Genomic DNA, 23,808 nt, shown 5'->3' with positions numbered 1-23,808 from the left:
CCTAATTGAACCGGACTGTGATGCTTCGTATCCCTACAGCCAATAAAAACATTCCGTAATTACTGCATGCATGGTGGACGTGCGAAACTGCAGCCGCGAGATTTCTGCATGGCGAAGCTGCAGCCTCCAAAACTCCCGCGAGATTGACGTGCGAAACTTCAGCCGCGCCCTGCTTTCCTTCTTCAACCCAAAAATTAATCTCATTTCCTCTAATCTTGCGCGGGGAAAATTCTTTCCGAAATCTGGCGCCGATCCTCCAATTTCTTTCCAAATTTCGGATCTCTCGAGCGCCAACAATCCCAGATATATATGGATGGAGATCGGGAGACGAACCAAACCAGCATATCGGCACCCACCTTGTCGTTCCCATGGCTTCTGAGCAGCCCGGCGATGAATCACGCCGCCCACCTCCTCTCGGCCTCCGTGGCCTCTCACGTGTTGCCTTCCAAGCATGCTCGTCGCCCACCTCCTCTCGTCTTCCTCCCCTTGGTCTTGCCGGCCGTGGTACTCTGCCCTCCTTCTCCATTGGGTCGGCAACCAGGGAGCCGGTGTCCCAGCCCATGGCAGAGGCCACTCGACCTCCTCGTCCTGCACCAACTCGCCGTGTAGGCCTGTCCCGCCCAAATCGACCTCCTCCTGCAGCAGAACAGGCGGGGCCGTCCAATTGGGCAAGTTCGCCGAGCCGGACTGGGAGCGACGGAGATGCACGGTCAAACTACGTTGGCTTCAACATCTTCAACGGCGGCGGCGGTATCTCTTTTGGCGGCGGCGGCATGTCTAGCACCGGCGGCATCCGCATCGGAGAAAGCTCGAGCATGTTCGGCTCATTCATGCGGCCATGCATGAATCATGTTCACACTCCATGCATGCCAACCGTAGCATTAAGTGTGGAAGGGGAGAGGAAGGTGTGGGATGCATGTGGAGGAGAGAATGGTGCGGTTTGCATGTGCTAATTAACAGTAATTAATGCAAATTGTGCCTTATTTGCTTCATTAGCAGGACAACCTGAAAATGAGATTGTGACTAACACTCTAGGACGGAGGGAGTAGCTATGTTACCATGACATCACACATCCCAAAGCAATATGAGTCTACAACATAATTAATGACACATTTGCATGAAACCACATCTAAGTTACTACCCACTACTAGTAACATGATATATGTTACTAGACTAACTTACTATCCACTATGAGCAGCCTTATGTACCCAATCTGACGGCAATTATACACACATTTATCTTCAAGACCCAAGAAATACAAATGATGGCACGGGTTTTATTTTTTATTTCAATACTAAGAACCCTTAATTTCGTCATCCAGGTCAAACACGAAGAAAAAAAAAACTCAGAGCATTATCGCTAGCTACTTTTTTGTTAGCGGATTATCGCTAGCTACTTGGTGAGCGAGTAGGCGGAGAGCATGACGATGGCCACGACGCAAAGGCTTGCCAGCAACAGCGCGACGGAGGAGATGTCAGCCCGGTTGAAGAATGTCTTGAAGCTTGAGTCCAAGAACTCCCCGAATAGCCGCTGGGCCTCCACCGTGAGACCCAGGCCCGCCGCCCCTCCAGCGGCGAGCAGCACCGCGCATACCTTCAAATATTCATTCATCCACATGCCGGAGTAAAAAATCAGTGTACATATACATGGGGTCGACGTGTAAATGTGTAATACTAGTAGGACTACTGATACTCACAACGTCGGCGCAGATGAGGAGCACGGTGCCGCCCTCGGTGCCCCCGATCATCTTCTTCCTCCCGGCGAGGTTGATCGCCACGAAGGAGATGGCCAGCAGACTGTACGCGCAGCCGATGACTCCCACGGCCAGCACGAACCTGATCATTGGTCAACAGAGATATAATCTATAACTTTCAATGATTTCATGGGACTGGGTGTATTCGATCGATCGGTCGCACGAAGAGAAGCTCATTGAGTTTGGTGGCTGATCTTTTGTATGTACCGGTAGGCATAGACATTCTTGAAGGTGGTGTCGGGCTCGTCGAAGAAGGTGTCGTCGGCCCGGACCTTCGCGGTTGCGATGATGACGATGGAGGCGATGAGGAAGAGAAGCGAGAGGATCCGGAGGGCTAGGGTCGCCACGGGCAGGGCACGACGCGAGGAGGCCATTCTCGAAATCAGCAGTTCAGCGCAATGAGTTGTGGTAGATCGAGCGAGCTGCTGCAATCGACAGTGGTGATCTGATTTGGTTCTACTCCTCGGAAGGGATATATATGAAGGCCTTGGTCGTGGCCTGCAGGGTGCAGTATGCCGATGCAAAGTCACTCGTACGCGCGTGCTGATCTCGTCGCACTACAGCTAATTTCTTGCTTTGATCGTCCAAGAAGAGCCGTGCGCCCGGCCGTGTACGGATGTATGTACTTGTCTGGATATTGGAACGCTGGACAATTGGACATGGTCGTAACCCGTGACAAAAATAATTAGATTATTTGAAGGCCGGTGTTAGCTCGGTCCAAGCCAAGGCATGTAGGACAGCGAAAATGATAGATGATTAATTGGAGATCAAAGCTGAGGCGAACGTACAGAGATGGTCTGCTCTGGCTCTGGCTTGACTAGAGGCGAAAAACCTAGGGAAGACCGTCCGGAAGATAGTCCTAGCCTCCTGGGATCTTCTGGAGAAAAATTCCATCACGAGTAAATCCTCTCAATTCAAGGAGCGGTTCTTGCTTTGCGAGTTTAATTCCAACCGGATGCTATGATCCTCCCACTTAGTGAGATAGAAAGGAGTTAGTGTGAGACAGCGCTCCTCTTTAGCTTGCCGGCAGAAGTTCAGAGTCTAGTCACTTTCTTATTCGTTTGCATAATTTCTTCATGCATGCACATGCTATTCCAAGCATATAACGTTCATTTGTTGAGAGATGGTCTATATTAATGTTCTCATCTTTTGCTGAGTCTTCGGACTCACCCCTCATGGCTTTGTTTCAGGTACCCCACAGTGTTATTCTGCAAGTGATGGAAGTGCGTAGCTTCCATGGATGTCCGCTCACTAATTTCACCACCTTTCCATTCACTGGTTATATCATGACAACTCATATGCTTTGGTTTTTAATTTATCATACTTAGGTCTTGCTTGATGTGTATGAATCATGTTTTTTTGTTTTGCCATGGCTGCTGTGTTTGCTCTCCAAGGTGGGTTGTAGTTTTCTGATTCCCACCATGCATATTTGAGTTCTTGAACCGTTGTCTCATGTTTCCCACTAATACTTCCTTGGAGGAAAAAAAAATCCTTCAAGCAAGTTTAAGATAAACATGGTATTGCTATAAGAACTTTGACACGATTGACTACCAGTTTTTGTGCTAGACCAACAACCTTGATCTCATGTCCACTCACTAGGCCTCCTTTAGTGATTTTGCAACCTAACAACACATCTGTTATATCACTAGTTGAATGACTGTGCATTGCCACGGTTACATATGCAAATATATTGCAGTTGTAAATTTGTTCGTGTGAAGAAAATATCTATATAGTACTCCCTGTGTCCTACCGTATAATGTGGCAGAGACTTAATAGTACTGCCTCCATCCCATTATATAAACACATTATACTTCATATATAGTACTCCATCCATCCCATTGTAGAAGGTGTATGTGATTTTATTTTCTCCGAATTCTAAGTTGCATTAGCTATTTTTCTCATTATTTCGGATTATACACTTATACCGCGCCTATATGTAGCAATATCATCATTTCTATGTAAAATTTATTTGCTAAATAAAAGGATTTGTAGTTGTTGTGGGTATACTTCATGGGTGTACCATCGACAGTGCCTAGATCCGGCAAGCCCGGGTGGCCCACAGACGGTGATGAGGCATGTGGCCCATCGGGCGGCCCAGTTGCTGTTGATCATGCAGGAAGAAGTCCAGCCCAGGATCAGCAGGCCGGATCCGTACCGACGTAGGAGTGACCCGGATCCATGGAGGCCCATGAGGGACCCGGATCCAGGACGACGAGTATGGAAGGCGGATCCGTGGCGTGCACGGCAAGATATTGTACCGTAGCTAGGCTATCTGTAAACCGGCTAGGACTCTCCATGTAAACCCTAGATCCGTGCGCCTTTATAAGCCGGATCCCAGGAGCCCTAGAGGAAAGAGAACAACTCATTGTAACATCGCGAAAGCGCCCAGATAATTCCAGACAAGCAGCAGTAGGCCCTGTCATCGTGCAGGTGTTCCGAAGCTGGGTAACTCGCGTACCACCGTCCCGAGAGCACTCCGCCCTATGGCCCCTACTTCTTCTCCCCCTCATGAGGATCCCTCCTCCGGGGTACCGTCGATTAGGCAACGACAGTTGGCGCCCACCGTGGGGCCTGTGGCGTCTGGAGGCCGGAACCGGGAGGGTTCCGCCATGGGAAGCTACGACGACACCATCGCTGTGGGGCGCGTCCTTTACGCCGGAAATCTGCCGATCGTCCCTCCAGATGAGTGCTGGATTCCGGCTAGGACAAACCCCGTCAAGCTCTCCATCGTCCCAATTGGCGGCATTCACATCTTCATCGGGGAAACCGTCGATTCCGACGGAAACCCACTGGTAAGTAACGCAGACGCGACCGCCGTTGAGCTGGACGCTGTCGCGAAGATCCGATCTGAGATGCAGGAGCTTCCCAAGGAAGATTCCGCCTTGGATCTGGAAATTTCAAAGCCCACCCAATCCGCCCCTGAGCAGGAAACAAAGGTGGAAGACCAATGCAGATCCGCCTGGATCTCCCAGGTGTTAGAAAAGCAGAGGTGCCACTTCGTACACTTCTTGGCCCACACCGCCGGAACCGCCCCTCAAGAAGTCGGAGCTGGTCCTGAGCAGGTAGAGGCACCAGAGCACAACGCGGATCCGGATCAGGCTGAGCTTGTCGGAGAGAGCGAGACTCCGGTTGAAGAGTCGATTCTGGGCAACCTGAGCCCAATTTCGGGAGATGCCCCCTCCATGGAGTCTGATGATTTCGTTCGCAAGATAAGGGAATACGGTTACAGTGATCAGCCTGAGGTCGATTCCGCCCAGCCTAAGCAGGTTCTCGCAACGGTAGCAGCGCTGGGACAAACTGGATCTGGAGACCAAGTCAGCCAATCTGACCCCCAACCATCCCATGAAGGATCTCCAATGTCTCGGGTGCGACCCCAAAGGGATTCTCCCTCGGAGGAAATCCTGTCAGCAGAGGAGGTGGCCGCGCGAGCAATTCTTAACACACCTATAACCCCGGGCGACGCCGCAGATCTGGAGGCCCTAGAGACCGCCAGAAAGGAAATGCTGGCCACAGCCAAGAGGCTCGCCGATACCGAAGCTGCGTTAAGGATAGGAAGGGCAGATCATGCAGCCTGGGAAGAAAACTTCGACAGACAGGACCGCGAGATCGCTGCCACGCTCGAGCAAGTCAAGAGCATGAGGGCTGAGTGGGAGGTAAAGATGTCCTATGCGCAGGCGGAGGCCGATCGAATTGTTAGAGAAGCAATTCCGCCTCGCAGGATACCCTTCAACACGCCCGCAGATCACCAACCGCTGGAAACTCCAAAGGACAACATGCAGAAAGCAGCGGAATTGCTGAAGAAGAAGGACGAAGAAGTTGACATCAACTATCTCCGCACACTTGTCGCTTCAGCAATGCAGCAGCAGAGCAAGGCAGATACTTCGCGCAGGTTGGAATCCAATCCGGATAACTGTGTATCTACCGCGCAGAAGGACGATGAATCGCACACCGGATCCTCGGAGCGCAGAAGAAGGGCCAGGGAGCACCCAAATCCGATCCCCGTTCCGTCACAAACGCCTCCGTCGGATCCAAGGAAGGGAAAGGACGCGATGTACTCCGGAAGAGACAAATACCGCAACCCCTCACCTCCACCCAACGGTCACCCGCGACCCCCTCGCCGCCGTAGTCCAGCCGGAAACACCAGGCCAATAGGGCATGGTGCGCTTGTTATCCGCGACAACGTGCTGCCAAGAAACAGAAACAGGGAGCGCTCGCCGGAACCTCGCCGGAATCAGAACAATGTTCATGAGCCCGAGCCCAGGAGGAGTCGGAATGAAAACCGCGGTCCAGAGCCTCGCCGGAACCGCGACCCAGAACCTCGCAGGAGCCGGGACCCAGAGCCTCGTCGGAGCCGTGACCCGGAGCCTCGCCGGAACAACCAGGGCAGCCAGCGCCAAAGCGAAGGCAGCCACAGGAGCCGGAGCCAGCACCAGGAAAGCCGAGGAGATTCAGATGGCGGAAGCAAGAAGTCAGACCGCCCACCTCGCAGGTCTCCCTCACCACCACCTAGCGGTGGCGGCGGAGGTGGAGGCGGAGGCAATGGCCGGAGATCTCGCTCGCGCTCAAAGTCTCCTCGCCACGGCTCGCGCGACGCACGGGACCGCCTTAACGAGTACAGAACCGATTACATTGGTCCGAAGTGCTTTGGCAGGATGATTCGAGAGGAACCAAAGCCAAGGATGAACCTCAAGCTACCCGGAAATCTGAAGCATTATGATGGCACCGAAAGGCCGGATACCTGGATCGAGGATTACTACAATGCGGTAACCTTCGCCGGAGGAACCCCTAACATCGCCTGCCGCATGCTCCAGTTGTACCTTGTAGGTCCAGCCCGGATCTGGCTCAGCGACCTCGAGAAGAACTCCATCTTTTGCTGGTTCGACCTGAAGAACGCTTTCGAGAAACACTTCAGGGGCACCTACAAAAGACCTGCCACAACAAGCGACCTGCAGGCGTGCATCCAGAAGAAGGGCGAAACATCGAGGAATTTCCTCACCCGATGGTTGGCATGCAGAAACGAGTGCGAGAACGTTGACAACCGCACAGCAATGCACGCCTTCATTGGGGGCTTGCAGCGAGGAGGATTGCTGCGACACAAGCTAACTTGCATGGTCAATGCAAATCAACTAACGTTGGACGACATGATCACCATCGCCAGCGACCACACTGCCGCCGATGACGACGCAGGCGGTGACCTCGCAGCCACAGCAATCCCCCTGCATCAACAAAAGAAGAACCGCGACAATGGCGGCAGCAGCAGCCATAAGCGCAAGAACCCTGATGACCAGAAGAGTGGCGGATCCGAGATGGTCGCCATGGCATTTCAACGCGGAGGTCCAGGAGGCGGAAGAGGACGCGGACGCGGAGGCGGAGCCGGCAGGGGTCAGCAGCATACCTCCGAGGTCACTGCCGCCGGATCCCGCGCCCCGCAAACTTATGAGGAGTACAGAGACATGCCCTGCCTGGCCCATCTGGATCCGGTTACAGGGAAGTCCACTCATACTAACCGCAACTGCAAGTGGGTCAATGATCTAAAGAACGACCCGGAGGCCGGATACAAGCGCGCCCGGAAGCACCGCCCTCGCGGAAAAGGTGGCAAGGGCAAGAACAAAGACAAGGAGGACGATAGTTCCGAGGCGATGGATGAGGATGATAACTCGCCGGATCCCAAGGCAGGAGCCGCAGGTAAATCCAATCCATTCGACAAAAAGAGCGTGGGGGCTTACCACACTTTCCTCGGAACCCCAACAGTACGCGCCTCCAAGTCAGCTACCCGGATCCTGAACGCCATAGTTCCGGCTGTGCCGCAGTACGTCAGGTGGTCGGAAATTCCGTGCACATTTGATCGGAAGGATCATCCCGCAATTGTGCCAAAGGAATGCTACGCTTTGGTTGTAAGTCCCCGCATAGACGGGTATGACTTCTCCAAGTGCCTCATGGATGGCGGAGCCAGCTTGAACATCATGTACCTGGAGACTCTAGAGCGGATGAACCTCACCAAGGAACAGCTCAAACACAGCACCACTGAGTTTCATGGCGTGGTTCCGGGTAAGAAGGCAAACTCCCTCGGCAGCATCACACTTCCCGTGGCTTTCGGCGATGTTCATAATTTCCGCGAAGAGAAGATCACGTTTGAAGTTGTGCCCTTCAAGAGCTCCTACCACGTCATCTTCGGCAGGCCCACCTACCACAAGTTCCACGCAAGAGCGTGCTACATCTACAACAAGCTCAAGATTCCGGGTCCCAAAGGTATGATTACCGTGTCCGGAGACTACAAAAAGGCTCATGAGTGCGAGTTAGGCGAAGCCGCCTTCGCAGAGTCTGTGATATCTGGAGAAGAGCTGAAAGGCTACAGAGCCGCGGTGGATCTGTTATCACCAGATTTTGGACAAATCCAGAGGTGGGCCGTAAGAGAGATGGGCTTGGAAGACTACACGTGGAAGATCTCTGAAACGGCCTTGCGCGGAGAATTTGGGCTAGATTGCCCGTGTATCTTTAATTATAGTAGATTATATCTTAGATCAAAAGTTAGAGTTTGTATCGTGCACGGTGGGATATTCCCACGTTAGAAAGTCCGCTGGACTATAAATATGTATCTAGGGTTTATGGAATAAACAACAACACAACGTTCACCCCAAAAAACAAACCAATCTCGGCGCATCGCCAACTCCTTCGTCTCGAGGGTTTCAATCAGGTAAGCGACATGCTGCCTAGATCGCATCTTGCGATCTAGGCAGCACAAGCCCCACGTTGTTCATGCGTTGCCCGTACTGAAGCGTCTTTGATGGCGGGCAACATAGTTATCATAGATGTGTTAGGGTTAGCATTGTTCTTCGTATAAACATGCTTACGTAGTGCAACCCTTGCATATCTAGCCGTCCCCACGCCTATCTCAGGCGTGGGGGCGGCACCCTGCTTGTTCATCGTTTAGTAGATCTGATCCGTTACGATTGCTCCTTGCTCTGCAAGGATTAGTTTAATATCTGCAATAGTTAGGCCTTACAAAGGGGGGGAGGATCCAGTGGCACGTAGGGTGGCGTTCGCAAGTCCTAAACAGGATGTTCCGCGGATCAACATCATTGTTGGTTCTTTGGCCTTGTTTAGGATCGGCTTATGAGCACCGTGCGTGGCCGCGAGGCCCAATCTGGAGTAGGATGATCCGATTATGCGGTGAAAACCCTAAATCATCGTAGATCTCATTAGCTTTATCTTGATCAAGCAGGATCACCAAGTATTCGTGCACCCCGTACGGATCATGGGTGGATCGGCTCTTTGAGCCGATTCACAGGATAACCTGAGAGCCGATCGAGGCTCGTATTTAATGTTTACGTGTATGCCACGCAGGAACTAAGCGAGGCATCCCCATCACCTTCCTGACCAGGTATAGGTCAGGTGGCACGCCCTTGCACTTCGCATCGCCGTGTGTGACCAGAAGAGCATTGCGGGCCGTCGCTCGGAGGGGTCTCAGCCAGCCGCAGCTCTAGGCTCTTCCCGGCTCTACGGTGTTGACAGGCCGCTGCCCGCCGGTGGGTTTTGGCGATCAACACATGCTAGCACGCCCGGTGGGACCATCATCTACATCAACCACATCGCCATCTACATCTGAGATGGCGACGGACGGCACGCCAGTCACCTACGAGGAGTTGCCTGCTGAGCTCAAGAAGAAACATGACGAGATCAAGGCCACCCTCGAAGCCGACCTCATCGGCTCTTTTCGAAGAACCCGTACCCATGGCATCGGATGGAAGGGATTCTCACCACAAGGTGCACTCGATGGGATAGATCTCTCGCCCCGTCGGAGGAACGCACCGGGGCCCTTCGGCGGGAGATCAACTACTTGGTGGCTCACTCGCTACACCGCCACTGCTGAAAACTTGGTCAACGTGTTGGAGCGTCTCGCTCTGCGCGTGATCCAGGAGATCATGAGCCGCCAGTACTCGCCGTCAGGACCAGCTCTCGGGACGCACCAAGGAGAGTTGCCACTCCAGTCCCGTCCACCGCTGCCATATGCGTTGGCAGCACCACCTGAAGTGCCGGCTACACCGGCATTCGTCGTCTACAAGATCGGTGGTGACCCTAGTGACCACCAGTTCTTGGCTGAGGCGCCTAAGGAGATCCCTCAAGGATACGCGTGCACGTATGTGCCAGATTGTGGCAACTGGGCACTCTCAAACCAGGCCACAACGTCAGGGACTCCGGCGCAAACAGGAGGAACGTCAGCAACAGAGCTTGAGAAGCAGACGTGGCTAACTAAGTACGCCACCCCGACGAAACTCCAGAGCCCAGCTCTGCGGTTGGCTCGTAGCTGGAAAAGCAAACCTGGCTGGCTAAGTACGCCACCCGGCGAATCTTCAGAGTGCATCTCTGCAGCCAGCACGGCGGATCAGATCGGTACCATGCGAGAGACCAGTTCGGCATTGTGCCGAAAAGGAGGGCAATCGGCTATTCCAAGCCGTACCCCGACGAGTACGAGATGATCCCGCTGCCACCTAAATATCGGCTCCCTGACTTCTCCAAATTCAGTGGATCAGATGGCTCCAGCTCCATCGAGCACATCGGCCGATATTTGGCGCAACTAGGACCGGCTTCGGTGTCGGATCAGCTACGTGTGATGCTCTTTTCACGGTCCCTCACAGATCGGCTTTTGGATGGTATACCTCTTTGCCAGCAAACTCCATCCAGTCTTGGAAGCAATTGGAAGAACAGTTCCATATGCAATATCATTCAGAAGCTTCCGAGTCTAGCATTGCCGATCTAGCACAACTACGGCAGAAGCGCGGAGAAACGGTGACAGAGTACATCCAGCGCTTCAGGAATCTTAGGAACCGATGTTATTCGGTTCGTATAACTGAAAAGGAAGCAGTCGAGTTGGCGTAGCTGGCCTTGCAACACAGCTCAAGGACATGGCCTCCCAAGCAGATTATCCCTCGGCGGCGCACATGGTTCGAAACTATCAGCATATGAACAGCGCCACCCAGACCTGTACCAAGACAAGTTCAAGCGTGCAGTAGTCATGGTCGATACAGAGGAAGGTGAAGTGCCTGCGGGAGACCAAGAAGTAGCAGTGGCTGAGTGGACTCGAGGAGGAACCCCCGTGTCCTGCAAATGGGTAAAGCCACCAGGGCCGCCCAGGGGATTTGATTTTGACGTGACCAAGACTGAACAAATCTTCGACCTCCTGCTCAAGGAGAAACAGTTGACGATTCCTGAAGGTCTCAAGTTCCCCACGGCGCAAGAGCTAAACGGAAAGCCGTACTGCAAATTCCACAACTCGCTTTCCCATGCCACCAACGACTGCAGGGTGTGGCGTCAGCACATCCAAGCGGCGATAGAGAAGGGGCGCTTAATTTTCAACCAGTATGCCATGAAGGTAGACACCCAGCCCTTCCCCGCCGTTAACATGGTAGAAGTCATCTACCCCGAGGGCTGCCAGCCAGGTCCCACGTTCAACATCAACATGGTAGGACCTGGGAACCACTCTGGCAAAGATGGAGATGAGGGCAGCTGCTCTCATAGCAAGGATACAGAGGAGGCCGCTCCACGCGATCGGCTCCATCATGATGGCAAGCGCTACGTCACAGAGGGAGAAGTGAAGAACATAAGATATCAACGACCTCTCTCTGATCACCTCCTCAACAAATATGTGAGTCAGTATGACCAACGCCGACGGTCCAATTATGATGATGAAGGAGATCGTCTGGCTAAAGAAGCCAGAAGACATCGTCGGCAGGATCGCTATGAGGAGGAGCACGAGCGCCGTGCCACAGACAAATCAAGGGAGCAAGATGACAACGCCAGACACTGGGACTGCCCTTTCTTCAGACATTGCTGGGATTCAGGAATGAGCTGATTGCCCACAATCGGCAATTGCCCAGAATGCAACAAGAAGAAGAAGGAGGCAGCCAACGTGTCTGTGTTTGAGCGCTTAGGGCCTCTCCCACCACCAAGCAAACGTGCTGAGTCACCTCGTTGGGCAGATATTGAAGATTCCGAAGACGAGGGACTAGAAGAAGAAGAAGACAGGTACCACCGTCCAAGGTGGTGCCCTGACGGACTCAGCCGTTCACAGAAACGCAGGGTTCAGCGATTGCGCGGCCTGGAGGAAGCCGAAAGGTTATACCTGCATACGCTAAGGAAGGCACGGCCTGATCTGGCTGCGAAAGTTCAGCGAGCCCTGGATGAAGAGGGTCGTCCACGGAGAATGGAGTGGCGTCCCAAGCAAAAGAAAGCCGATGGTGAAACATCGGCTGGCACAAACATGGTGCTTGTCTTGCCGACAGAGCTTAGTGCTCCACGATTATACGATGCACTCAAGGTGGACGACAGCAGGCGCATCAAGTCAGAGGTTGGGTTGGTTTTATCCAGCCTAACTGAGTAGCAAGATTAAACCAATGAGCAAACCGTGCGAGGCTGATCCTTGTGATCGGCCCCAAAAAATTTATGGAGGGACATTACAAAACCTTCATCGAACAAGCAATGTGGAGGCCGATTCCAACAATCGGCCAAAATTGTCTTCTGCACATATTCTGTTTGTGGTCAACAACGATCTACTGGGCAGCGGCCACGTCGGCAGATGAAAGTCAGCATGAATCTTTGCGAAGCCGACGTGCAAGTGCAGTGCCCTGACTTACCAAGAAAGCCGATATCTGCAGTCATTTGGCAGATTCGGCTCGGGGGGCATATAGTCAGAGGAACATGTGCAGGTAACACGTGCAGTCATGCGTGCAGTGGAACATTGGGGGGCCGATTAAGGAAAATATTAAGAAAAATCGGCCAAATAAAAAAAAAACAACACAAAAGTTTAGCCGATGCAGATACGTGGCCATCGACTCAAGAGGTACAGCTGTTATGAGCAGAAAGGGTCAACGGAGCAGGAAGTGAGTCACGAAAAGAGACTCTAATGGAAGAGCTCCTCGATTGAGTGGCTTGATAACTTCGATTTTCTCTTCAAGAACCTCTGGTTTCCTTTTACGAGCAGTGTGCAGATCAGGTTAAGGATGGGTTGCATCAAATCCACCACAGGGGAGGAGCCGATCTGACCTGCAAGGCGCGAAGGTGGACTGAAGAAGCTCGGGGGGCAGCTCACCCTGAAGGTTCTCTGCTCTGGAGAGCCGATTTTGCTGAAATCGGCTGGTTCCGCATCATGGCTTGGAAACCGATGGCGACACATTTGGTCAGTCCACTGATATGCTCGCCTTGATAAAGGCTCGGGGGGCAACTAATGGCGCAGAGTTTGCCGTTCTCGAGAAGCCGATTGAGATTTCATCAGGCTGAAAACCCAGTGGTATCGACTTCAGGATCAAGTCGTTTTCGGCAGCAATTCTGGGGCTCTCGTGAGAACGACGATTTGCATAGTTGTCCGCCAGAGCTCAAAGGGGTGGGGCATTGAGATACTGGTGCGTTGTCATCGGCTCGTTGGGCATTGGCTAAGTGACGATCGGCAGGGTCAGCAGAAGAGGGAATCGGCTCAATTAAACTCCGAAGAAATCGGCAAACTCAAATTGGGGACAAGTTCTTCATTGATAAACCAGATTTCTTACATAGAAGAGCTGATTGCTCTCAAAAGGGAGTGCTAAGGGGATACATTGCCCCGTCTACTGTTGCTGATCCTATTCTAGAGGACCTATTCTACGGGCCGTCACTGCCCTCGTCGTCACCATCGTCAGCGCTGTCGGCGCTGCTCCCGGCGAGCTCGTCGTCGCTGCTGTAGTGGCCGCCGGCAGGACCTTCGTTGTCCTCGTCCTCCACGTCGTCGTCGTCGTCGTCGCTATCATAATCACTGAGATTCCCTGGCCAGGGGCAATGGCGCTTGGCCGGCGGCTCGTCGGAGAGGCTGTCGTCGTCGTCCTCCTCTTTCTCTTCCTCTTCCTTCACCTCGGAGGAGGTAAAGTCATCCCAGGAGAAGCGATCGTTATCGCTCTCCTCTTCCGATTCCCCGTTGGCGAGGAAGCGGAGGTCGCTCTCCCCGTCCGTCGAGGATTGGTCGTCCTCGGACCAGATGGAGAAGTCATGGTCTGACTCCTCCCCGGCCTCAATGGCGCGGCGGATGTTGGCCGCATGGACTTCTTGTGGGCTCGGTACTGGCATCGGCTCGGGAGAAGAGGACTCGAAGGAAAGTCCCGACGAGGCAGAGGAAGAAGAGGACATGGTGCGCAGAAGGGTTTTTTTTTTGGAGTGCCGATGGCTGGAACAGAGGAAGGGGATAAAGATGACTATTCAGTCGGCACGGTTAAATAATGAGAAACCTGGTGGGAATTACTGCCATCACAGTTTCCGAAGGGGTAATGTCAGAGCTGTCAAATTTTGCAGAGAAGCTGAAAAGACAGGGCATAATGATGACGGAGGCTGCAAATGGCTCTGTTCTGCCACGACATGACCCTTCGAAAGGAAAATATAATGATTTTGGAAAAATTATTTCCAAAACCAGGGGGGCATGTGTTATCACCAGATTTTGGACAAATCCAGAGGTGGGCCGTAAGAGAGATGGGCTTGGAAGACTACACGTGGAAGATCTCTGAAACGGCCTTGCGCGGAGAATTTGGGCTAGATTGCCCGTGTATCTTTAATTATAGTAGATTATATCTTAGATCAAAAGTTAGAGTTTGTATCGTGCACGGTGGGATATTCCCACGTTAGAAAGTCCATTTGGACTATAAATATGTATCTAGGGTTTATGGAATAAACAACAACACAACGTTCACCCCAAAAAACAAACCAATCTCGGCGCATCGCCAACTCCTTCGTCTCGAGGGTTTCAATCGGAGTAGCGACATGCTGCCTAGATCGCATCTTGCGATCTAGGCAGCACAAGCCCCACGTTGTTCATGCGTTGCCCGTACTGAAGCGTCTTTGATGGCGGGCAACGTAGTTATCATAGATGTGTTAGGGTTAGCATTGTTCTTCGTATAAACATGCTTACGTAGTGCAACCCTTGCATATCTAGCCGTCCCCACGCCTATCTCAGGCGTGGGGGCGGCACCCTGCTTGTTCATCGTTTAGTAGATCTGATCCGTTACGATTGCTCCTTGCTCTGCAAGGATTAGTTTAATATCTGCAATAGTTAGGCCTTACAAAGGGGGGGAGGATCCAGTGGCACGTAGGGTGGCGTTCGCAAGTCCTAAACAGGATGTTCCGCGGATCAACATCATTGTTGGTTCTTTGGCCTTGTTTAGGATCGGCTTATGAGCACCGTGCGTGGCCGCGAGGCCCAACCTGGAGTAGGATGATCCGATTATGCGGTGAAAACCCTAAATCGTCGTAGATCTCATTAGCTTTATCTTGATCAAGCAGGATCACCAAGTATTCGTGCACCCCGTACGGATCATGGGTGGATCGGCTCTTTGAGCCGATTCACAGGATAACCTGAGAGCCGATCGAGGCTCGTATTTAATGTTTACGTGTATGCCACGCAGGAACTAAGCGAGGCATCCCCATCACCTTCCTGACCAGGTATAGGTCAGGTGGCACGCCCTTGCACTTCGCATCGCCGCGTGTGACCAGAAGAGCATTGCGGGCCGTCGCTCGGAGGGGTCTCAGCCAGCCGCAGCTCTAGGCTCTTCCCGGCTCTACGGTGTTGACAGGCCGCTGCCCGCCGGTGGGTTTTGGCGATCAACAGGATCCGAATGCGATGCAGACCACCAAGAAGCAGATCTCCGAGCAAAAAACCTCCTTTACGGCCGCGATAGGAACCAAGAAGCACGACCTCATCCCAGGTGACTCTTCCAAGCAGGTTTCGGTCGGAGCCAACATGGACCCCAAATAGGAAAGCGCGCTCGTCGAGTTCCTCCGCGCTAACATGGATATCTTCGCATGGAAGCCTTCTGACATGTCCGGAGTACCTAGGGAACTCGCCGAGCACTACCTCAACATAAATCCGGGAGCCAAACCGGTGAAGCAAGCTATGCGACGCTTTGGAGACAAGAAGCGCCGCGCCATAGGAATGGAACTAGCAAAGTTACTGGAAGCAGGTTTTGTAATAGAAGTTATCCACACCGATTGGGTCGCGAATCCCGTCCTTGTACCCAAAAAAGACACTGAAATACTAAGAATGTGCATCGATTACTCTGGCTTGAACAAGCATTGCCCGAAGGATCCGTTCCCCCTGCCGCGCATTGACCAAGTCATTGATTCGACGGCGGGGGCGGAACTTCTGTGTTTTCTTGATGCGTATTCCGGGTATCATCAGATCCGGATGAAGGAATCCGACCAAAAGGCGACTTCATTCATTACCCCGTTTGGTACTTACTGCTATGTTACTATGCCTTTTGGTTTGAAAAATGCAGGTGCTACTTACCAACGTACGATGCAGCGGTGCCTGAAGGACCAAATTGGCCGGAACGTGCACGCTTACGTCGACGACATCGCGGTCATGACCCGGAAAGGATCCGACTTGATCAGCGACCTCACAGAAACCTTCGACAACCTCCGCAGGTACAAGATGATGTTGAATCCGCTGAAGTGCGTTTTTGGCGTGCCAGCCGGAAAACTCCTTGGCTTCATAGTCTCTCACAGAGGCATTGAGGTTAACCCGGAAAAGATCAAGGCAATCCTGTGTATCAAAAGGCCAACTTGTCTCAAAGATGTGCAACGACTAACTGGTGGTGTCGCAGCAATCAGTAGGTTTGTTAGCCGTCTTGGCGAGAAGGCACTACCTCTGTACAAGCTGCTGAAGAAAACAGACAAATTTGTCTGGGACGACGCAGCAGATGCAGCTCTTCGAGGGTTGAAGGAAATACTCACCTCCCCGCCTATCTTGGCAGCTCCAGTAGAGTCAGAGCCAATGCTCCTTTATCTGGCAGCTACCAACAAGGTCGTCAGCCTCGTCATTGTGGTGGAGCGAAAGGAAGAAGGTCATGAATATGACGTCCAGAGACCTGTCTACTACATAAGCGAGGTGCTGACGGAGTCAAAGCAAAGATACCCTCATTTTCAGAAGCTTGCCTATGGAGTGTTCCTGGGCAGCCGGAAGCTGAGGCACTACTTCCAAGAGCATCCAGTAACAGTCGTGAGCAAGGCTCCGCTGTCAACAATCCTCAACAACGCTGACGCAACAGGACGTACGGCTAAATGGGGCATCGAATTATCCGCCTTCGACATCGCGTACATGCCACGGACTGCGGTAAAATCCCAGGTTGCAGATTTCGTTGCAGATTGGACAGAAGCTCCGGATGCAAGTCTGGAGCCGGAACCAGAAACATGGGTCATGCACTTCGATGGATCCAAGCAGCATCAAGGCTCAGGAGCCGGAGTCACCCTGAAGTCCCCTACCGGAGAAGAACTGCAGTACGTTCTGCAGATCCACTTCGAAGCTACAAACAACATGGCGGAATACGAGGCCCTACTACACGGTCTGTGCATCGCTAAGGAAATTGGGATCAAGCACATCATATGCTGTGGAGATTCCGACCTGGTGGCACAACAAGTAGCCGGAACCTGGAACGCCAGAAATTCCGTCATGGCGGCTTACAGAGACGAAGTTGATGAGATCGCCAAGTGCTTCCTCGGATACGAAGTCAAGTACGTCAGAAGAGACGATAATACAGCGGCAGACATGCTATCCAAGCTCGGATCCGGCAGAAGGCAAATTCCGCCTGGCATTTTCCTGGAGCATCTTCGGATACCCTCAGTTAAGGGCGCTAACCCGGAAAACCCAGAGGTGGCAGTGTCTCCGGCTAGGGAAGTGATGGCTATCATTCCGGCTTGGACACAGCCTTTCCTGGACTACCTCATCGATCAGAAGTTGCCAGAGGACGAGGTCCTCGCACGACAGATCGTCAGACGAGCAAGAACCTACACAATAGTTGATGGACAGCTCTACAAACGAAGTGCAGCAGGGGTATTTCTTAAATGCGTCTCCAATCAAGATGGCATTGAAATCCTTAGAGAAATCCACGCAGGGGATTGCGGGCATCATGCCGCTCCCAGATCACTTGTTGCAAAAGCTTTTCGGTTAGGTTTCTATTGGCTTACAGCTAAAGAAGACGCTGATAAAATAGTCAAGACCTGCCGCGGTTGTCAGTACTACGCTACTCAACCAAACGCTCCAGCCCAAGAGCTGAAGACCATACCTATCACCTGGCCGTTTGCGGTCTGGGGGCTCGATATGGTTGGTAAGTTAAAAAGATCATCTCCTGGCGGTTTTGAGTACCTCCTGGTCGCTGTTGACAAGTTCAGCAAATGGATCGAGGCCAAGCCAGTGAGAAAAGCCGACGGTGCTACGGCATTAAAATTCGTCTGCAGCCTCATGATGAGATTCGGCATCCCACACAGCATAATCACAGATAATGGCACAAACTTCGCTCAAGGAGAGTTAAGGGATTATTGTGACACAATGGGGATCCGACTGGACCTTGCATCTGTGGCTCATCCACAATCTAACGGTCAGGTTGAAAGGGCCAACGGTCTCATATTATCAGGAATTAAGCCGCGCCTTGAAGAACCGCTGCGACGAGCAGCCGGAGCTTGGGCTGACGAGTTGGAAGCTGTTTTGTGGAGTTTACGAACCACCCCTAACAGATCAACAGGGTTTACCCCATTTTTTCTGGTATACGGATCCGAAGCCGTGCTTCCCTCCGACATCATCCACGACTCACCGCGAGTTTCCGCCTACAATGAAGAAACAGCTGACGAGGCCAGACAGCTATCTGTGGACCTGATCGAGGAAGCTCGGAATTTAGCTGACCAGCGTTCCGCCATGTACCAGCAGAAGCTACGACGCTATCACAGTCGTCGAGTTCGGAAACGCTCCTTTATGGCAGGAGACCTGGTCCTCCGCCTTCGACAGGTGAAAGACCATAAGCTGCAATCTCCATGGGAAGGACCCTTCGTCGTTAGCAAAGTGCTTCATAACGGGTCGTACTACCTTGTTGATTTCCGCGAGCTAAGGGATAGACCTGCTAACTGGCACCGGAAACGCAAGCGTGAGGATCCGGATGACATCTACGATGAAACAGATCGCCCTTGGAATATCGCACAGCTACGTCCTTTCTACACTTAGCATATATTTTCCGAGTTCTAAACTCTGTAATAGTTATACATGATCAATGAAATAAAGCTTATGGTTCACTCTTTGAGTCTTTTACCTCCTTTACTTGTTCATTTTAGACCGTGTATGTTTTTCCGACTAAAACCGCAGAGCTGGATATTTCCGCCTAGGCGTGTATGAAAGTTGTGGTTTTCAAAATCGTCCTTTAGGACGTAAGCTTAAGTTTTCTGATTAAGTTGTTATCTGTTGCGAACTCGTGGATTCCTAGTAGCGATTTCCGGCACCTATGCCTGGGGGCTTGTTTCCGCGGTTATGGACGGACTGCCATTGGGCTTCGTCGCCGGCGCGAGCGTTTCCGGCTAAGGTTTTCCGGCTCGTGGAAGGTCAAGCGGGCAAGCCGGAAAATAACGAAGTCAGCACTTGCTTTCCGACATAAAACGAAACATGCACATAATACTTAACGGATAGCAGGATAAGTGTTTCCGCCCCATGCATAATCGTTTGGTTCCTAGATACTTAAGAATTTAAAATCTTATTACAAACCCTCGCTGGGGCCAAAATGATACAACTTGTTTCATTGTTTCAAACAGGAACTCTACTCGGAGTCCTCCTCTTCAGATTGCTGGTAGCTGGAGCCGTCGTCACTGCCGCCAGATCCGGCTTCTGAGTCGTCTCCAGAGTTTTCTCCGGAGTGCTCGATGCTGGACCCGGATCCTTCCCCATAATACTCTGGTTCGCCTGCTTCCTCTTCTGCATCGGAAAAACCTTCGGGCAGATTGTGCTGCTTGTACCAGAACGAGTGATCCACTCGCCTGACAAACAGCTCTTCATAGCCTTCAGTTTCCGCGAGGAGGGCGCTCATGTCGGAACTCTCGGGGGCTCCGCGTGCAACTTGCGCCAGGTTGAGTGAGGGGAAGAAAGCCTTGCAGGTGGCCAAGACTAAGGAGGCGGCTCCACATGCTGAAGATTTCTGCCAGTCCTTGATGAACTCCGGCACCTGTCGCATGAGTTTGGTCATCGTGTCGATGACTGTGGTTTTGGCCTTCTTCAGCGACAGAGCCGTGGCGATTCCGCGACAGGCTCCAAACAGCGCATCAATTGAGATCCGCGCTTCATCGTACGCCTCCGTCCTCGTCAGGTTTGAGTCCTTTGTCCACTCAAAGCCGAGGCTTGCTGTGAAAGAGAGAGGTTCAGTTCCGTCAGAGAAAACATGCAAGGTGGTCGGAGCAACGACGCGGAAAAAATGCTTACGAAAGATAAGCTTGTCAATGGCTTCCGCCTCCGCTTCTAGGACTTTGTTCTTGGCAATTATGGAGATCACGCGGCCTTGGCTTTTCTCCAGCTTGTCGATCAGTTCCGCCTTCTCACGGGCATGCTTCTCGGAGAGCTCTTTCCTCGCCTCAGTCTCTTTGCTTGAAGATTCTTTCATGAAATTTCTGAGGGACTCGTTCTCCGCTTCAAGCACCTTGACCTTGGCGGCTAGTTCATCAAGCGAGGAATGCTTGGCAGTTTCTTCTGAAAGCAGAATTGAACATGTTATGCACCCTGATCAACTGTCAGCACAAAAAAAAAGGTACAGATCCGGATCTCGTACCTTGAAGTCGGGTCTCAAGCAGCTAGATAGCCTTTCGGCTATTTTCCTCGTGTTCGCGCAGTCCCTCGATCTCCTTGATTTGCTCCAGCACGTGAATGCGCAAATCTTCGTGCAGTTTCCTCGTGGACTGAGAAGCAGCAGAGAGTTAGTCGGATATTAAAATCTGGGGGGCTGGCGAAGATTTCAGACTTGGATACAAATTTCAAATTTCCGCCTAACAGTACATTTGGAGAAAGCATCGGCTAATACATGTTACACGGAACTATATCACCCAATGCTTGGGGGCTAGTATTACCTGCCGCACTTCCTTGTGCTTGGCGAAAAATTCCTTCAGGCTGTCCTCCAGTTCCGCGAGATAACCCACCTCCTCTTCCGGCTTCCCCCATACCTTGTTCAGCATGGCGGAAACTTCCGCGTGACGCTCGGCGAGGGAAAGTTTTTGGAGGGATGGAGTTGGCTCGAGGCTGACTCGGGTCGCATTGGTAACTTGGAGGAGCTTGACCTTTTGCTCTTGCTCTTCTTCAGTAGGTCCCGCGAAAGCGGAACTTGGTTGATCTGGTGGAGGAGTGGTCCCCTGGGCGGAGTCGCCATGGTGGGTAGGGTCTTCCGGAAGGTCATCAAGGTCAATGATGTCCTTCGGATCCGGCTTGCTGGCAGACGAAGCTTTAGGCGGAACTTCCACCTCAGGAGTGATAGGGAAGGAAGCCGGAGATGGTTTGGCCTTCTTCTTAAGGACCCTTGGGGCCTTGGGAGGCTGGCTTCCGGAACTTCAGGAAAACATACAAATATAAGAGCGAGTGTTAAACCAGAACTTAGGTCTCGGAAGAAGACGCTTACCCGGAAGGCTTGAAAAAGTGCTGGATGGCAGGCTGTCCCTTGTTGCTGGTATTAATCAGCGCGAGGCGTTTCTTTTCCGCCTCAGCTTTCCGGGTAGCCGCGATGCTGAGCGTTTCGCGGGGGCGTTTCGCGTGAGGGCTGGAAGGGGCTGGCTTCTTCCTCTTCGCGGGACGTGGAGCTTCAGGAGCTTCCGCCTCCGACGTGGCTTCCGGATCCGTGTGGCCGGTGGATGGGACTCGGAGGAGAGTTCCGAGTTGATTTTCCTCAAGCGCCTCGAGCTAGTTCAAAGTTACACTTAGCCAAAAGTTTGAAGAAAAGTGATAAACCAAAGTCAAGACGACGTACCGCAGTTCCAGATCCCTCCGTGTGGATGTCTTTGTTGCATACGTGAACGTGAAGTTCACGTGGGATTTTGATGAGGACCCGGATCCTCTTGTCGATAGCGTCGGCGGAGAGATTATTCTTGGTGGTGCGCATCGGATCGTCGCGCCCGGTGTATTCGAACATCAGGCGGTCCCGATGTTGCAGCGGCTGGATCCGCTTCGTGAACCAGGAGAGGGTTAGGTCTTTTCCCGTCAGCCCCTCCTCCGTAAGCTTGCAGATCCGCCTGACAGCGCGGGTCAGCTGAGGCGAGTCGGAGAAGTGGGGGCAGTGCGACCATGACGGAAGCTCGGTGGCGGGGCAGTTCTTGAAAGGTGGTAGCTTCTTGTCGCTCGCGGGGTCGGAGGCGTCCTTCAGATAGAAGAAACCCCCAGACCAGTACCTCGCGGATTCGTGGCGGTCGGTTGGGGGGTAGACGCGGCCCGGGCGGATGATGAAGGTGACAGATCCGCAAGTCGCCAACTCGGAAGTTTGGCGGATCTTCTCCTTCTTCACAGAAAAGTAGTATTGGAAGAGAGAAAGCTCTGGCGTTACCCGGAGGTGGCCTTCACAGAGAGCGACGTGGTTGCTGATGGCGAGCACGCTGTTCGGAGATATGTTGTGGGGTTGGAGTCCGTATGTCTTCAGAATCTCCCGGAAGAAATCCGAAGGCGGAAACGAAAATCCGCGCTCCACTAGTGTCTTCGTCAGCACCATCTCGTCGTCCCTTGGAGCCGGAGCTGGTTCATTCGGAACTGACCTCCAGCTTCCGGGTTGCAGGAAGCCTTCCGACTCGAGATTCTTTAATTCCAACTCGGTGGTGGTGCAGGGCCACCACTTCCCTTTAGCTTCGGAGTCGCGCTTCCGAGCTTTTGACTTCTTGGCAGCTTCTTCTATTTGCTGCTCCGACTGGCCCGCCCCGGAGGTTTTCTCCGGGTGAGTGGAGGTTCCCTCAGCTTCCTTGCCGGATTCCTTGGTAGGATCCAGCTTGACTGGAGCGAAGGGAGGAGGGGCGGAGGAGATTGGCGTCGCCATGATTGGTTCCGAGCTCGGAGGCGGAGTCGTTGAAGACATCTGAAGAAAAAGGTTGGCGGAAACTTTCCTTAGTCGGATCCCACATCGTCTTCCCCAGGTTCACCCCTACCAACTACGGCGCAAAAGTGAAACTCGAAGTTTACCGTAATGGCGTGTGCGGCGGTCGGAGTTGCTGACGGCGAGTTTTTTCGCGCGGTGGGTCGCCGGAGTTAAGAACACGAAGAACACTGCGGCGGAGGGCTCGCTCCGGCGATGCTCCGGTGACTTTCCGGCAGGTTCCGGCGCGGCGGAGAAGAGGCTCACGGGCGGCGCTCGGCAGAGAGGTGAAGAGGGGGTGAATGAGGGGTAAAGGGGTCGACGGCTGATATTTATAGGCTGAGGGGATAAGATTCGTGTTCCGCATCCGGTGGTCGGAACGCAAGCGTCGCGCCGTTGGATGCGTGACGCGTGTCCCAAACCCTAGCGGTAAAAATGGCTAGAGATAAGTTACCGCGCGAATCGCGCGAAAATGGCGCCAGAATTGGCGGAACCGTTTGAGTCTTTTAAGATTCCGGGTAATTGCGTGAAGATAAGTTGGCTCTCGTTCGCGAGCAGGGAGTAACCCGGAAATGTTCTTTGGAACGTCGATGGATGAAGTCCCGCAGGATGAGAGCATTTTCCGGCTGTAAGTTGGAAAAAGAAGAAAATGCAAAGTTGGAGTTCTTCAAGTTTCTCCGCGTTGCCGACGATGCCGGAAACCAAAGGAGCCAGCATGGCGGAAACTGCAGGCGAAACTCGGAGAACTCTGGGGGCTACTGTTGTGGGTATACTTCATGGGTGTACCATCGACAGTGCCTAGATCCGGCAAGCCCGGGTGGCCCACAGACGGTGATGAGGCATGTGGCCCATCGGGCGGCCCGATTCTTGTTGATCATGCAGGAAGAAGTCCAGCCCAGGATCAGCAGGCCGGATCCGTACCGACGTAGGAGTGACCCGGATCCATGGAGGCCCATGAGGGACCCGGATCCAGGACGACGAGTATGGAAGGCGGATCCGTGGCGTGCACGGCAAAATATTGTACCGTAGCTAGGCTATCTGTAAACCGGCTAGGACTCTCCATGTAAACCCTAGATCCGTGCGCCTTTATAAGCCGGATCCCAGGAGCCCTAGAGGAAAGAGAACAACTCATTGTAACATCGCGAAAGCGCCCAGATAATTCCAGACAAGCAGCAGTAGGCCCTGTCATCGTGCAGGTGTTCCGAAGCT

The 23,808-nt window shown here is 52.8% G+C and overlaps 2 protein-coding genes across 2 annotated transcripts; both read right to left on the bottom strand.

The window, feature by feature from the left end:
* Positions 1 to 1,392: 1,392 nt before the first annotated feature.
* LOC139838268 (CASP-like protein 4D1) lies at positions 1,393 to 2,136 on the bottom strand. The gene is made up of 3 exons (XM_071827663.1): positions 1,961 to 2,136; positions 1,697 to 1,835; positions 1,393 to 1,593 (listed from the first exon to the last, which is right to left on the bottom strand). Exons 1-3 carry the CDS (start codon positions 2,125 to 2,127, stop codon positions 1,393 to 1,395), a joined length of 507 nt encoding a protein of 168 aa, XP_071683764.1. The 5' UTR covers positions 2,128 to 2,136.
* A 10,479-nt stretch (positions 2,137 to 12,615) lies between these two features.
* LOC127340364 (uncharacterized) lies at positions 12,616 to 21,313 on the bottom strand. Its single transcript, XM_071827662.1, has 5 exons — positions 20,627 to 21,313; positions 20,332 to 20,458; positions 19,989 to 20,252; positions 19,361 to 19,910; positions 12,616 to 12,718 (listed from the first exon to the last, which is right to left on the bottom strand). Exons 3-5 carry the CDS (start codon positions 20,164 to 20,166, stop codon positions 12,616 to 12,618), a joined length of 831 nt encoding a protein of 276 aa, XP_071683763.1. The 5' UTR covers positions 20,167 to 20,252; positions 20,332 to 20,458; positions 20,627 to 21,313.
* Positions 21,314 to 23,808: the final 2,495 nt, after the last annotated feature.

Source organism: Lolium perenne, chromosome 3 (assembly GCF_019359855.2).
Source record: "Lolium perenne isolate Kyuss_39 chromosome 3, Kyuss_2.0, whole genome shotgun sequence".
Taxonomy (NCBI): Eukaryota; Viridiplantae; Streptophyta; class Magnoliopsida; order Poales; family Poaceae; genus Lolium; species Lolium perenne.
Note: the sequence above shows the minus strand (reverse complement) of the source record. Positions and strands in the feature narration are given on the sequence as shown.

Coding starts and splice junctions, on each gene's coding strand:
- LOC139838268 (XM_071827663.1), bottom strand. CDS start 2,127: ATGGCCTCCTCGCGTCGTGCCCTGCCCGTGGCGACCCTAGCCCTCCGG. Junction 1,836..1,960: donor AAGAATGTCTATGCCTACCG/GTACATACAAAA, acceptor ACCAATGATCAG/GTTCGTGCTGGCCGTGGGAG. Junction 1,594..1,696: donor TCCTCATCTGCGCCGACGTT/GTGAGTATCAGT, acceptor GAATATTTGAAG/GTATGCGCGGTGCTGCTCGC.
- LOC127340364 (XM_071827662.1), bottom strand. CDS start 20,166: ATGAAAGAATCTTCAAGCAAAGAGACTGAGGCGAGGAAAGAGCTCTCC. Junction 19,911..19,988: donor CATTGACAAGCTTATCTTTC/GTAAGCATTTTT, acceptor TCTCTTTCACAG/CAAGCCTCGGCTTTGAGTGG. Junction 12,719..19,360: donor GACGACGGCTCCAGCTACCA/GCAATCTGAAGA, acceptor TGCTCGTAAAAG/GAAACCAGAGGTTCTTGAAG.